Genomic DNA, 16,845 nt, shown 5'->3' with positions numbered 1-16,845 from the left:
TAATCACCAATTCCAATTCATAGTGCCTTACAAAGCAGACGTCACAGGAGCTGTAGGAAGCATGTAGGCTCAGTCCCAAGAGCAGTAAAATAGTGATCAAGTGTGCAGTTTATCTAAACAGAAAGCCAAAATGGTAAATATATCCATTAGTCATTGAACTTCACCTCATAACTTCTTGAAGTGACTAAAATAAACACAAAAAGAAAATTTCTCTTCATCTTAAATTGGTTAGACTAGAACCCAACAGTACGAAATCACATTTATTTATTTGTTTAATTTTACTGAAGATTGCATGTTTTTTAACTAGATGTGGTACAGGCGGGCCTGGAAAAAACGAGCGCGTTGCGCTTCCATTATGAGCGCGCATACCGCATCTGAAATAACGAACTTGAGCACAAAAAAAAGACTTGATATGTCAATGGCCCCTTCATTTGTCAAAATGTTTACTTTCGGTTAACGGTTAAACGGTCAATATCAGCATCCCTAACTGGCATATAAACATAATATAACATGCAAAATTAATTAATTTTAAGCCACACAAAGTCAACATGTTCGTATTTCTTGCTCTGAATCTGCCATAAAATAAAATAAAATTGTATTGATTTTTGAAAAGGTATACTGTGCTATTATCATTAAATTAGTTGAAACTGGTCTTAGAACAACAATATTATCATTTTTCTGCGATAATTTCCTGGACAGTTTATCGTCCAGCAAAATTTGTTTTCGTGACAGCCCTAGTTGGTCGTATTTTTGTTGTACCTTTCTGTAGCTTTATGTGTGCAAAGACACTTTTAAGGGTTAGTAAAATTAATTACATGAATTGAGTGGAATAATCCAATCTTTCAAAAGATGTCATCATTGCTTTATATGATGAACAGTTTTAATTTAGCCTTTTATTCACATATTATTCGCAATTGTTTCCACAGCTTGATTCATATGGATTAGTTGTTTGATCTGTTTATTAACTTTTCGAGGCGTCCAAGACTTGATGAAAAAGGCTTAAAATGGTGAAACAAAAATATTTCCGATAAAAAAAAAATCTTCATTTGTGTTTCAAAGGTAAAGAAAAGTCAAGCAATTCACAGCCGTATCCAGATTAAATGAATACTAATAGGCAGTAAAACAACTTCAAAGACATCTTTCTAAAACAATTTCCTTACTTTTCTAAAACAACTTTCTTTTGTAAGATTTGTACATTTTGACGTTTACATCACATAACCAGCTCTATATGTATTTCATTTCTGATATAGTAAACTTGCTCTGTAGCGCACACGTTACAGCATTATTAGCATTTATGAGTCCTGTGAAGCACGAATCATAAGTAAGCTTATAAAATAAATGTCAAACACATGTAGAAATAAGCTAAAAGTGGCATGGTGGCAAGTGTTTTTATGCCACATTTGATTTTGTTAACATTATCGGTTCATTTTAGTGTAGTGTTTTCAAATTCCATTAACCTTTTAGCACCACTCAACAGACGTTTAATTTCCAAACTGCTGTGACGCGTACAAGAACCAACATAACAAACCATTGCCAGATTCATGTTCATCTGTTCATCAACCATTAAAAGACTGAAACTGCTTGCCAAATTGACATTCCAACAACATATGTCAAATCAGCTATACACTGAACACTCAAAAAAAAAAAAAAAGTCAAAAATGCATTTGGCTGTGTTAATTTAAATGCTGAAGTCACATAGATTAGCTGCCATGTCCAGTATCCATTTCTCCTATTCAATGTTCCTTGTCTCCTTGTCTGTATCTCCTGAATCTGAAATCAATGTCTTTATGAACTGTGATTTGGATTGTATAAGGTTTGTGTTTGTATGTGTTTGAGTGGTACTTTGAAAACTGACTTTTACTGCACTGTATGCAGGGCTGCTTGAGGAAGCGGGCGCAATGGCCAATGCCTCAACAGACTTGGACAATGCTGAGGCCCAGAGACAGCTCAACAACAACAACAGGCCTTCAAGCACAGGATTCTGGGAAACAGAGACCACCAGTGCCAAACTATTTGAGCACTCCCGCATCAAAGCACTTGCAGGTGAGTAGAAGATCTGCTGGATCTGTGACTGTGCATGTGTCTATATTTTTAGCACATACTGTATCTATAATGTCCTGAAGTTTCGGGTCAGTTCTTCTTCTTTTGCTTCTAATTAAAAAAATAAATATTTTTAAAGATTTCTATTTCAAAAATTTCTAGTAATTAAAAGATCCTAAAAGAATGTATCTTGGTTCCCACAAAAATATCAAGCAGCTAAAACGGCTTTCAACAATGACAGTAATAAGAAGGATCATGTGACAGTGAAGACTGGAGTATTAATGCTGAAAATTCAGCTTTGCATCACAGGAATAAATTACATTTTAAAATATATAACAAATTATTTTAGATTGTAATAATATTTCAAAGTATTACTGTTTTTCATTAAATAAATGCAGCCTTTGTGAACATAAGAGAATGTCATAAAATATTAGTGAAACTGACCCTAATCTTGAAAGGTAGTGTATATATTAGAGATATGATATTCTTCAACACCCATATTCTTGTTATGTAGGAGAAATAATATATGGCAGAAATAAAACTTATGTAACAAATATTCAACTGATTTAGACAAATCAAAATTATAATGTACAGTATGCAAAAAAAAAAAAAAGAATTCTGAGATTCGTTAAAGATTACATTTAACAGCATCATTAGTGTTTTTTTTTTTTTAAGATTAACATAAAAAAATACCACAGCGAAGTTTATCTAAATGTAACTGACTGAATACTAATATCATCTGATAACCGATATATTACCGATATTATGTATCCTTAATATAAATAAATACATTTTGATTGTCTTTCTGTAATCATATCAGATGAGAGGGACGCAGTCCAGAAGAAAACCTTTACTAAGTGGGTGAACTCTCATTTATCCCGTGTGTCTTGCCGTATCTCTGACCTGTATAATGACCTGAGAGACGGATACATGCTCATCAGGCTGCTGGAGGTGCTGTCAGGAGAGCTGCTGGTGAGTCCTCAACTTAACTAACCTTTTTACACTTAATTTTTTTTCTCCACTTTTTAAATTTTACATAATTTGCATAATTAATTAGTAGTAGCCATGCACCTTATTGCTTTTTTGGTCAAAAACTAAAACTGATATTAATTAGCCGATAACCTAAAATAAAGTTTTGGTGATTAATTTTGTGTTATGAAACTTGTTCTGATGTTCAGGATGTCATGGTCTAAGATGATAAATTAAACCAGATGTATTACATTTTGGCAATGAGCTGCCTCTCCATATTTCAACCAAACAAATCTCCATATTGCTACTGTATTGCTGCTGATGTTTACCAGTTGTAGCTTATAGATGCTGACACAGTCAAAAAGCATCATTAGAGAGCCACTAATTAAAGAGCACAGTTTGATTTCGACCCTCCAAAAGTATTTCAGCTAAAACTTTTTTTTAATATATATATATATATATATATATATATATATATATATTGTTGGGTGCCAGAATGTAGTCCATTACTAATTATTAGTATTGCTTGCTAGGATCACTAATACTTTTGCTGTACTATTTGGATTGAGCCCAACTCAAATAAATACCTTCAGAGAAGTCTGCTCTTATTTTTTCTATGGCATTGGACCTAATATTTTTGCTAATTGGTGATTTCACCAGTGAACAACCATATCTTGTATCTAATATTCATATTTTTTATTTCAGTTTTTTTCTCAAATAAAAAGAATGTTTATTTATAATAGATTTAGTGTTAATTCATGACAATCACCCTGATTCAGCCATGCTATGTTTTATTAATTGTCTATCAAAGGTTGAATACAGGAAGGTTCCAGCACACGTTTCTGACACATTCTTGTTATTATATGTTTTTGTTTTTAGCCTCGACCCACGAGAGGCAGGATGAGGATTCACTGTTTGGAGAATGTGGATAAGGCTCTTCAGTTCCTCAAAGAACAGAGGGTTCATCTAGAAAATGTTGGTTCTCATGATATAGTTGATGGAAACCACCGCCTCACTCTCGGCCTCATTTGGACCATCATCCTCCGCTTCCAGGTAAGAGCTGCTTGGATCTCTTGAGACTGCTTTGGGACTGCTCTGTGTACTGATCTCTGGGCCGTCTTATCCAGTATGCTACCATTGCTGGATTCATGTGATCTGATGCAGTCTGATCTGTAAAGAAGTGGGCATGTTTGGACCCTGTGGGGGTGTTTGATCCCTGTCTGCACTTTATGGTCCCTGCTGTGTGTGTGATCACTGTCTGTGTGGTGCCCGTGTGTCTGTATGGACGACTGTCAATGCATTATGTACTGTATTGTATGCAGTACTGATAGAGGTGGAGTTGTCAAAGGCCTTGTCCTAAATGGCTCACTTTATGTGCACTAACAATGTGTGTGACTTTGAAGGCCACAAGACCATAGTGTGACCAATTTCTCATTTTTAATTTCTATCTTTTGCTTACAAGTGCCTGGAAGACTCCTTTTATGGTGTTTTTCTGTCATTGGTTTGGAACGGCATAAGGGTTTATGAATTTATGAACATTTTGGTTGAACTAGTCCATCACTCTGCCAAGCTCTCAGGGCAATGCTGTGAAAAAGAGGTGTCCTTAACTCTATAAAATACTTTCTACTTGAAATGTTAAAAGTATATATTTAAAAAATGGAACTGGCAGATATTATAACATTCATCAAATAAAAGGCCAATTAAGTGCACTTATATAGAGTCACTTTATTGCTTATGTTTCTTAACACACTTAAGTACACTTACGTGCACATCAACAATGCCATATAAAACATTATAGTAAATTTTAAATTATGTTTTAATAATGAAGTACATTTATTTAATTTCAACTTTCTAAAGCCCATGTAAAGTACTAGATTATAATTTATAACTGTAGTGCTGAGTATATATATATATATATATATATATATATATTATATATACATTCTATTCGTAATATATATATATAATAAGTTTATTTTAAATGTACTAAATTACAACTTCAGCATTTACGAATAGAATTACAATTGTGTCTAAATACATGACACACAAGTTTCAACAGAATGACATTAAAGTACATTTTAGTGAATAATAAATGCTTATTTGCATTACACTTGAACCATATTTTAAAGACAACAGAAGATATTATGAAATCTCCTCCACATTAATACCAGTTTCAGCATAAAATAATCATGACTAGACATTCGAAGAAAGAGTAGAACTTTACAGTCCATAACCCGTCTCATGTGATCGCTCAATCAGTATTTAAGCCACGCAAAGACGTCAATAATGGCTAGTTAACAATATGGCTAGTTAACAAGAAGTAGAAATATTATTGTGTAACTTTAACTTTTTATTGTAAAAACTTCATTAATTTCTAACCTTAGGGTTAGTATTATAGTAATATAGTACCAACTGACTCTCATTTATATTTTAGAGCACTGATTGAGAGATTTTTTTATTTTTTACCTTGAGAAAATGTTTTATACTGTACCTGATATATATCCAAACGAATCGCAAGCTAATCCAACCCATATGGCTCTTAAGGAAACTCCTGTAGGCCGAGAAAGTTAAATGTAGGTCATTTTTTGTTTGTTTATCATATCTAACCTACATTTTTTAATTAAAATAAGAAGGATATGAGTGGGACGTGGTGAGTGCTTTTTAAATGTGAAACTGTACTCCATTTTCACAAGGGAACCTAGGCTTGTATTTTCTCACTTCCATCATCTCTCTGAATATTTTTAAGCACTCTGTGTCCATGTAACTACAAAGCACAGAGCAGCTCCTGGTTTGTATTGCCTGTCATCTCTTGGTTTCGTCAGTAAAGCAGTGGCAGGTTACCCAGAATGCCGTTTGACTGCAGCCCAGTAAGCTGATGCTGTGGTGAATCTGGATGCAGGGACGGAGAGAGGTGGCTTGTCACTCGATCCACCGAGCGTGCCGTAGAGATCGCAGGGTGGGGCTGTCGTTCACGCTCACGTCTCGTCCTGATTCTTTCTCTTTCCCTCTCTCTCATTCATTTTCCCGCCTCCCTCCTCCTTGATTTTCCTCTTTATATCCTGTCTCCATATATGCCAGAATATTTCTCCGCTCCCCCATTTATCTCCTTCCTACCCTCCCCATCTCTGTTGGAGTTAACTCTGCCCAGTCAGCAGGTAAGGCCCAACACTGCAGCAGCCGAACAGAGAGAGAGAGAGAGAGAGAGAGGAATTAGGAAGAGGGCAGATCGGAAAATTGTAAAACTTAAGTATCTTGAGGACCAGAAATGTTACAGATGTAGCACTAAATATCACAACTTAGGCTACACTAGTTTATTGAGGTTTAATATTTGCTTTCTCTTGTTACATATTATTCAATACAAATCTGTTTACATTTCCTATCTTTCCTTTGTAGAATTTTGATACTCTTGTTTTAAGCATACGCTAAATTGTAAATTTTTGCTTTAAAAAAAACAGTTTCACAGTTTCCAAACTAAAATATTACGTAACTCAAGATATATTCTGCGAGGAAAAGACATCTTATCTAACCTAATGTTGCCTCTCAAGCAGACTGATCTTGTTTTAAGGATGTTTTTACAGGAAAAGAAGCTAAAATACAGATTTTTGCAGTGTTGTTCTTTGAGGTTGTAGATATCGATCATGTATTAACTGCATGATGCAAGAAATTCAATATGACGAATGATCTTGGGATGCTGTATTTTTGTAATGTGCTGGGGATGTTTGTGTGTGTGTGTGTGTGTGTTTGATTCACACTATAAGGCCTGATATTGTGAGAGTGTGTCCTTGTGCCACTCATTAGAATGTATCACGTCAAAAAGGACAAAACCGGTGCAATTGCTGTCATATCTATTGATGAGACGACACTGAGCACAATATAATATTTGTGGCCTGATGACGGAAAAGGCCAGTAAACCACAGATAATGCAATCACATTAAATATGATTAGGTAATTCTATGAATTAATGAATGAATGTATACCTTTGATGTCATTGTCATTGTATCTCATAAATTTTCATTGGAGGAGAGACCTGAATATCATTGAGATCGAAGGTTGGCTCTTTTGGCTTGTGCCAGTGAGCAACCACCTAGTGACTACCCAGAAACCCCTAGCATCTTCCTAGCAAGGTCCTATCAACCACTCAAACACCTAAGCATGATGGAGGCAACCTTTGCACTGACAAGCTAAATTTTCATTAGAAAATCTAAAAATCTAATTTAAAGAAATAATTCACCAAAAATGAAAATTCTTTGTTCATTTACTCACCCTCAAGTTGTTTCCAAACCTTGTTTGAGTTTCTTTCTTCTGTTGAGCACAAAGGAAGAATGTTGGCAACCAGGCAGTTGACGGCAGCCATTGACTTCTGTGGGATGGAAAAAAAAACATTATGGAAGTCAATGGCTACCGTCAATTGTTTGGTTACGAGTCAACATTTTTGGGTGAATCTCTCTTTAACCCTCATGAGCTTTCCAGACATTTCTGATTGATTTCATTTTTTTTTTTTTTTTTTGTCAATCTGACTGGTTCAGACCTTGCTTTTTAGATATGCACTCTGTGTGTTGGGGGGGGGTGTAATTTTTTTTTTATAATTATGATTATAATATAATAATAATAAAGCAGTGAGACTATATAGAACATCCAGAGTGCAAAAGGTTCACTCAAAAAAAAACTCAAGGTAAAATGAATTGCAAAATGAAATTTAAATAAGATTTGAATAAGATCGAAGTTACCTAACATTTCATCATCAAAAAAGTATATGGTATTGCTGTTGCTGCTTCAGGGAATTGTTTTGTCATTTCATTAGAAAAAAAGAAAAAGAAGGGAAAAAAAGTTTTCCCTCCAAAAATAACAGTCAAAATGTACCCTTTTCTTATGATTAGTATATTCCATGGTCCTCCTGAATATGAAGTTTTCTTGGCTTCATGATCCCAGTAAGGAAAGCAAAGCCAGTGACTGGTCCCTTGTAATGTCTGTGTATTTCAGATTGCAGAAACTTTTTTTATTTTTGTATTGTTTCTCATTCCTAACAGATCCAGGTGATTAAGATTGAAACGGAGGACAACCGAGAGACACGCTCCGCTAAAGATGCTCTACTTCTGTGGTGTCAGATGAAAACAGCAGGGTAACATCTATATATCTATCCCACATAACCAACCCTTGGACAGACATACTATACATACACTACTGGTAAAAATAATAATAGGAAATAATTCGTTTTTTAATGTTTTTAAAAGAAGTTTCATATGCTCTCTGCATTTATATGATCAAAAAATACAGTAAAACACTTATATATGATGTAATATTATTACAATTTAAAATAAAATAATAATGTTTTCTATTTGAATATATTTTAAAATGTAATTTATTCTTGTGATCAAAGCTGAATTTTCAGCTTATCATCAGTGATGAAAACCGTTTTTGCCACTTAATATTTTTATGGAAATTGTAGCACTGTAAAAGGACTGCATTTGTTTGAGATATAAATCTTTTGTAACACTATAAAATGTCTTTATTACAGTCACTTTTGATTCATATTAATTCATGTCTGGAGTAATGATGTCGAAAATTCAGAAAATTCATCAAAGGAATAAATTACATTTAAAATATGTTCATACTGATTTTAATAAGATTTCACAATATTACTGTATTTTACTGTATATTTGATCCTATAAAAAAATCTATATTATTCCAAAATGTTGACAGTGTTTGGTAGTGTATGTTATTATTTGGGCCTTCAGAGAAATAGACATGATATTGCTGTACGTGAGAAGTCTTTGACGATGCTGCGATGTCCTTTCTGTGTTTTGCCCCAGGTACCCAGAGGTCAACATTCACAACTTCACCACCTGCTGGAGGGACGGCCTTGCTTTCAACGCTCTTATTCACAGGCACAGGTTAGCGGTCAGACGGATACACATCATACTGACTTGGCTTTCTGTAATACCATTCACATCATTGATAGAGGCTGTTATGTGAACTGATTCCTGCTTCTATGTTTCACAGGCCTGATTTAATTGAATTCCACAAGTTGACCAGATCCAATGCAACACACAACCTCCAGCAAGCCTTTAACACAGCTGAGCAGAGTCTCGGACTCACCAAACTACTAGACCCTGAGGGTAACGAGCAGCGTTTTACTCTCACTAAATACAGCTAATACAGTGTGAATCTTTACATTCCCTAGTTCAGACAGAGATTTGGTATTTCAGGGATCCAGACTGTGACCAACACATTGTCCAGCTCATAAGCTCTGCCATTTCTGTTGCATTTGAGAAACATCAAACAGTAAACGAAACGAAAGCGAAACTAAACCGCACTACGTTCCAGCTGTGTAGCGCGTACCGTTTATCAGCTCGGACCACGACACAAACATTTGTGCAAATTTGTCTGAGCTCAGAACAGCTTTACTCGGGAGCCAGAGTAAAGGCTGCAACTGTAGATGCAACTGTGCTGCGAGATCCAGTGAGAAGCGTTTGAATTCACTGCATAATCATAAGGTTACTGCAAGATCTAGTTAGAATCATTCAAACTCTGCACAGAAATCTCTGATATAAACAGTGCTGCCACTGACATACGTCAGGAAACCAGAAGCGTAACACTAACTATAACCATGGTGTTGTGGTAGAAATACTCCAATGCATTATATCATTCATTTCAGGGTTACAACCTTTTGAGAGAGAAATTTGAGCATTTTTCAATGACTTTCAGGCATTTCTCACAGCTATTTCCAGCTCTTTAAAGCTCTAAGATGATCCAGTTTGAATGTTATTTTTTTATGAGATGGACAAAATATACTTTGACACTAATGTAAAATGTAAAAAAAAAAACCATCAAATCACACTTATAACCAGTAGACAGCAGCCGATGAGCACTTAGTCATTCATTACTAATTTTTCTCTGTATTTTGAAATTATAAAATCACTATTATAAAATATCAAATCATCAAGAAATCAGATTTTGTCAGAATTTTACAATTTTTGTGTATGAAATAAGAAAAGACTCAAAAATGTGCTACTAAATCACACGTAATCACTGAAGTTGGTCAGTTCCATATGCTAAAAAAATAATTTGTTGTTACATTGATTCAGCTAAATATCTGAATGATCGCTCAAAACTATAACCATTTTCTCCCGCGCAGATGTAAACACAGAGAATCCAGATGAGAAGTCCATCATCACTTATGTAGTTTCCTACTATCATTATTTCTCCAAAATGAAGGCACTTATTGTAGAAGGGAAGAGAATTGGAAAGGTAGGAAGTGTTTTGGTGCATGTTTGATAAAGCTAAATACATTATAGCCTTGTGAATTAGCTCGAGCATGTTATCAGATGCACATTTTTCCTCTTTTTAGGTGTTGGACAGTGCGATAGAAGCTGAGAAGATCGTTCGCCGTTACGAGGCTTTAGCGTCCGACCTGTTAGAGTGGATCGAGAGAACCATTAGCATCATTAGCAACCAGAAATTTGCAAACTCGTTGTCGGGTGTTCAGCAACAGCTTCAAGCCTTTACCACCTACTGCACCATTGAGAAGCCTATCAAGTAAGAGAGAATACATGAAACAGAGGTCTGAGTGTTGGCAGACGATCCATGACTGCCAGAGAAATACTCAAACTATGACTGTGAATCATCTTTCTTACACTTCCATTTAAGGAGACTAGTCTCTGTATTGTTGGTCAAAGGTGTAGCTACCCTTGAACTGAAAAGAGCGTTTAAACTGAATGTGCACTTGCGGTGTACTTCAAATCTTAAAAGTTTTTTTTTGTGTGTTTTTTGTTTTACTTGCGGCACTGATAGTATAATATTAATGAAATAAAGGGCCACCTAAGTGTACTTAAAGATAGTACACTTTGATTACTTTTCTTAACACAGTTAACACATACAGGGATAGTTCAGCCAGTAGACAGTAGAAGAATTTATGGCATTAAATATAAAGTTGTAATGAAGTCCTTTTTAAGTGGGTTAAAAAACCACTCTTTAAGTTCAGCTAATTGCATTTATCATAAATTCCATTGAATTATAAATAACATGCAATTAAGTGTGTGAGAACATTACATTCAGTCCATACTTGAGTATATTGTTTTAAAGTATATTATTTCTGTAATAAGCACTCTTTTTAAAAGCATACTACATGCAAAGTGTATACACAAGGATTTCACAGATGCATTCTGTTTTAAAGCTTTAAAGGGTTAGTTCATCCAAAAATGAAAATTAGCCCATTAATTACTCATCCTCAAGGTTTCCTAGGTGTACAGGTATATGACTTTCTACTTTCAGATCAATCCAGTCAGAGATATATTTAAACCTGGAAATGGCAGTCAGCGAGTGTTGCAGTGCATCAGTCCAGAAGAAGTTAAATAAAGTGCATCAATTCATCATAAAAAGTGCCTTACGTGGCATGCCTCACAAAGGCCTCCTGTAGCGAATCCATGCATTTTTGTAAGAATTTTTTTTATATATGTATATATATATATATATATATTCAAAACATAACAATCGCTTTACTCTAGCTTGTGCCAACAGTTGTACATGGAAGCATCTCTGGGCGGATGAGGTATGAGGTCGGTGTTGTGTATCGGTGTTCAACTCTGAGGCCGTGTAAGACACTTATTTTTTTGGATGGATGTGGTTTATTTGACTTCTTTTCGACTGATGCACTGCAGCACTGCAATTAAACAGATTGGAAGATCAAAGACCATTTTAATATAACTCTGATTGGATTTGTTTGAAATAAGAAAGTCAAATACACCTAGGATGCATCAAGGGTTAGTAATTCATGGGCTGATTTTCATTTTAGGGTGAACGAAGCCTTTAAGTTAATTACATTAGTACATTTGGCATGAAGACTTGTTCTTACCATTGCATTCATCAAATATCATAATCAGGGAATGTGCTGACTCTTGAGAGAGCCGTTACTTTCACTGTGAGGAATGCAACTCAGTGACCGAAGTTATTGTACAGTGACTCTTACAAACAGTTTGTTATGTGGTCTGAAATCGTAGGTATCCGTGCTGATTTTAATGGAAAGTTGTTTTTTGTTCAGATTCCAGGAGAAAGGGAACCTGGAGGTGCTGCTTTTCACCATCCAAAGTAAGCTCAGAGCTAACAATCAGAAGCCATACATGCCTCATGATGGGAAACTCATCTCAGACATCAATAAGGTATGTACTGTTTAATTAACATGGGTCTCAGCTGGTTACAGTGTCAAATTTCTATTTTTGTATAACCAAATCAAGGATTTTTTTATAAAAAAAAGTTTTTTATTTTTTTGAAAATATAGAAATATAAATTCAATATCATGTAATTTGAGTGAAATTATAACTAATGACTTATAAAGAGGAAATATACACTACCAGTCAAAAGTTTTGGAATATTTAAGATTTTTTTAATGAAATGTAAAAGTCCAGATTTTCATAAACATATAGTAAAAACCATAATACGGTACTGTGAAATATTATTACAGTTTAAAACAACTGTTTATTTATTTATTATTATTATTATAGTATTTTTGAAAATGTAATTAATTCCTGTGAGTCAAAGCTGAATTTTCCGCATCATTACTCCAGTCTTCAGTGTCACATGATCTTCAGAAATCATTATACAGTAATAATCTGATTTGTAGCTTAATTAATAATAGTTCTTATTTTAAATGTGGAAAACAGATTTTACTGCTTAATTTTTTTTCTTCAGGACTCTTTGATAATTTTAAAGTTCAAAAGAACAACATTTGAAATGGAAATGTTTTGCATCATTATAAATATCCTGAAAGTCAACTTTTATGCTTTAAATGCATCTTTGCTAAATAAGGGTATATAAATATATATATATATATATATATATATATATATATATATATATATATATATAAATATATATATATATATATATATATATATATATATATATATATATATATATATATATATATATATTTTAATTGGTAGTGTACTTTCAGCAGTTTCAACTAAATTTATGAAGCAGCACAATTGTTTTCAAATAATCAGAAATGTTTCTTGAGCAGCGAATCATAGAGACACTGAAGACTGGAGTAATGATGCTGAAAATCCACCTTTGATCACAGCAATAGATTACATTTTAAAACATATTCAAATAGAAAACATCTATTTTAAATTGAAATAATATTAAAAAATATTACTGCTTTTGCTGTAAATGCAGGCTTGGTGAACATAAAAAACAAGACTGTAAAAACTATTGTAACATTTTATAATTATGTCAAACTTTTAGTGATTCCGATTTTTTAATAATTACAGATGGTGTATAATTTTATAATTTTTGTTGATATTACTATTGGAAGTTTTATTTACCTACTACAGTTTTTACCCTTTTCAGCTAAGCTATTCCCATTTTATTATATTTCTATATTATTGAATGAATTCCTAAAATAATTTTATGATTACTGACACTGTCTCAAAGAATCTTTTTTTTTTTTTTTTTTCATGAAAGGCGTGGGAGAGACTAGAGAAGGCGGAGCACGATAGGGGCGTGGCTCTTAGAAAAGAGCTGATTCGTCAGGAAAAGCTAGAACTTCTAGCTCAACGATTCGATCACAAGACCACCATGAGGCAGGCTTGGCTGAATGAAAACCAGCGTCTCGTCTCACAGGTGTGCAGAACAGAACAAATTAAACTGGGTAAAATAAAACCGGTGACATTCGGACTTAGACGGGTGCTGTGTTTTTGGCAGGATAACTTCGGCTATGACCTGCCAGCCGTTGAAGCTGCCATGAAGAAACACGAGGCGATCGAAGCAGACATCTTTTCATACGAGGAGCGCATCAGTGTTGTGGTGGAGCTGGCGACTGAGATGGAGTCAGAAGGGTACTATGACATCCGACGTATCTTGGCACGCAAAGAAAACATCTTCGGCCAGTGGAGCCTTCTGAAGGAGCTGGTGGTGGGACGTAAAGCCCGTCTGGAGAAGAACCTGGCCTTGCAGAAGACCTTCCAAGAGATGGTCTACATGATCGATTGGATGGAGGAGATGCAGGTGGGTGGTTATACCAATTTGATTTGGTTTTTGATTAAAACCCACCACAAAAAAACATACATTGTGTTTTAACACCTTTTCTTGCCACTATTTTCATGCAGTAGTCACAATCAAAGTGCCATATTCTCACTCTAGGTTAAGCTGCTGTCTAAAGACTACGGCAAACATCTCCTGGAAGTGGAGGACATGCTCCAGAAACAGAGTTTACAGGAGGCTGACATCTCTATACAGGCCGACAGAGTTCAGACTCTCAACGCTGCAGCTCTCAAATTCACCACTATTGAAGGTGAGAGCGCCTTAAAACAGTAACATGATGAATATTGATTCAGAGACACTGTCCTGGTTCAGAATGTGATGGCAGATTGTGATATAAAGGTTACTGTTACTGGATTTCACTGAGATGTCCAGAGACCTTTGCAGGGTAGAGCAAGTAAAATAATACCACATGAGAAACTTGCAAAATGCGCCGCGAGAGGGCTGGAGTTGGTTTGCTCTCTATTCAGTGCACATTTTGATTCAGAGCTCAACAATGAGGATTTTTTTGCTTTTGGCATGTGTTGTATTATTATTATTTGCTACAAATGATGATTTTTTAAATGAGTTTTCAACTACTTCTTTTTTAAAAAGATGTTCTTTTTTTACAAAAAAAGATTATATATATAATACTATTAGTCAAAGGATTAGAAGCAATAAGTCTCTTATGCTCACCATGGCTATGCCATTTTCAAAATACAGAAATATTATTGCAATTTAATTATATATTTTTTTTATTTAAAATATGATTTATTACTGTGAGACAAAGCTGAATTCGGTCTTCAGTGTCACATAATCCTTCAGAATTCATTCTAATATGCTAATGTTGTGCTCAAAAATTTCTTATTATCATCAATGCTGAAAAAAGTTATGCTGCTTCATTTTCTTGTGGAAATGGCGATATATATATTTTTTTCTTTTATCAATAGAAATTTCTATTTTTTTTTTTTTCTATTTAGTTTTTTTTCTATTTCTATGTTTTTACATTATAAAAGTCTTTAAAATTGTTAAAATAAAAATTAATAATCTTACTGACTGTGTGTGTGTGTGTGTGTGTGTGTGTGTGTGTATATATATATATATATATATATATATATATATATATATATAAACTAAAATAAAATTTGCAGCAAGCTAGAAATTATACAGCTATAATGTATTTTCATAAATTCATAAATACTTTCAAGGAATGATGCAGAACATACTGATTAATTTGCAGTTTTCAACACTTTCTTGACTTTTTCAAGACTATCACAGGTCATTTTTGCTAATCTGACAAAACTTTATATCAGCCAACTAAATAACAAATTGGTGAAATCAGTGATAGCTCCTTTCCTTGTCTCTGTTTCTCATTCAGGTTACCAGCCGTGTGACCCTCAGGTCATTTGTAACCGGGTCAACCACGTCAACACCTGCCTGGAAGAATTAAAGCAGCTGGCTGCAAAACGGCACTCGGAGCTGGAGGATTCGCGGGAGCTTTGGGCCTTCTTTCAGGAGGTAGAGGAATCAGAGAATTGGATCCGAGAGAAGACGTCCATCTTGGCCACGCAGAGCTGCGGAAAAGACCTGAGTAGTGTCCTGCGACTGCTGCAGAAGCACAAATCTTTGGCTGGAGAGCTGTTGGCACGACGTGCATTACTTCAGCAGACCATGAAGAAAGGCAAGCAGATCCTCACCCAGAAGAGCTTCGGTACGGCAGGAATACAAGAGCGACTGATGGAGGTCAAGGCGGACTGGAAGAGACTTGAGGACCAGGCCACACAGAGACTGTGTAACCTACAGGAGGCGCTGGACTTCTTTCAGTTTAGCACCGAGACGGACGATCTTCTAGCTTGGCTACAGGATGCTTACCGGCTCGTTTCTAGTGAGGACTTCGGACATGATGAGTATTCAACGCAGTCTCTCCTTAAAAAGCACAGAGGTGTCCGAGAGAGTGTCGATAAACACCGCGTACAAGTGGTGGGCCTTCGGAAACACATGGTTGCATTGCCATTGCATTATCGGGAGCTGGATGAAGTGCGAGCGCGTATGGCTGAGACGGAGCAGCTCTACACAGAGGTGGCGGAAGTTGCCGTGCTGCGGCAGCAGTGGCTTCATGACGCGCTGGCTGTGTATCACATGTTTAGTGAGGTGAATGCCTGTGAGGTGTGGATTGATGAGAAAGAGCAGTGGCTGAACAAGATGGAGGTTCCCGAGAGACTAGAGGACGTGGAGGTGATCGCACACAGGTAGGGACGTTGACCAGGTGCTGCATGTCTTCTCAATATTTAGAAGTAATACAAATGAGAGACTTTTTTGCAACGTAGAATCATTGGAAAAAAATGCATTTAGTTGCCTCCTGCACATTTTGTGACACTTAAAAGTGAGTGGTGCTGAAAAACTGTTCAGTTTTGTCTGAAACAGATTGCAAGAATCTGGAAGTGTTTTATTACATTGGTTTTTGGACATTTCGTGGCAGTTTGGAAATTATATGTTTGTTGAGATGCACTAAAAGGTAAAAAACCCTTAATCTAACCAATAGTGTTTACGAAAACAAATGTGAGATAAAACATATTTGCCAAGGCAAACATGGTTTTATGAGTTATTTTATTGTGGCTCATGTTTCACTGGATTTGTACTTGAGTGCTTTGCAATTACAAACCAGGTGTGCTATGAAGCAAGTTTACTATGTTAGAAAAGCCATGCATATGGAGCTGGTTGAGATGCAAATTTAAAATGTGTTGGTTTACAAATCATGCACTATGGTAAAAGGGTTTTGAGGTTGTCATTATACAGTTGTCATTATACAGTATTGTTATTGTT

General features: G+C 35.2%; 1 protein-coding gene across 4 annotated transcripts in view; it reads left to right on the top strand.

The window, feature by feature from the left end:
- Window positions 1-16,845, top strand: part of LOC113061725 (spectrin beta chain, non-erythrocytic 4-like) — an 83,665-nt gene that overhangs the window by 13,707 nt on the left and 53,113 nt on the right. For 2 of the 4 annotated variants that reach the window (XM_026231114.1, XM_026231109.1), the window contains exons 2-14: window positions 1,876-2,043; window positions 2,861-3,012; window positions 3,889-4,062; window positions 8,037-8,128; window positions 8,820-8,900; window positions 9,010-9,125; window positions 10,145-10,257; window positions 10,358-10,545; window positions 12,047-12,164; window positions 13,468-13,626; window positions 13,708-14,010; window positions 14,146-14,296; window positions 15,401-16,271. In XM_026231114.1, the coding sequence (XP_026086899.1) occupies window positions 1,899-2,043; window positions 2,861-3,012; window positions 3,889-4,062; window positions 8,037-8,128; window positions 8,820-8,900; window positions 9,010-9,125; window positions 10,145-10,257; window positions 10,358-10,545; window positions 12,047-12,164; window positions 13,468-13,626; window positions 13,708-14,010; window positions 14,146-14,296; window positions 15,401-16,271 (2,663 nt within the window). In that variant the 5' untranslated portion in view covers window positions 1,876-1,898. Of the gene's footprint in view, window positions 1-1,875; window positions 2,044-2,860; window positions 3,013-3,888; window positions 4,063-8,036; window positions 8,129-8,819; window positions 8,901-9,009; window positions 9,126-10,144; window positions 10,258-10,357; window positions 10,546-12,046; window positions 12,165-13,467; window positions 13,627-13,707; window positions 14,011-14,145; window positions 14,297-15,400; window positions 16,272-16,845 lie in introns of those variants that run through there. The other 2 variants (XM_026231112.1, XM_026231110.1) reach the window with 1 other exon arrangement.

This window comes from Carassius auratus, chromosome 43 (assembly GCF_003368295.1).
Source record: "Carassius auratus strain Wakin chromosome 43, ASM336829v1, whole genome shotgun sequence".
Lineage (NCBI taxonomy): Eukaryota > Metazoa > Chordata > Actinopteri > Cypriniformes > Cyprinidae > Carassius > Carassius auratus.
This window is presented reverse-complemented; position numbering and strand designations above follow the sequence as displayed.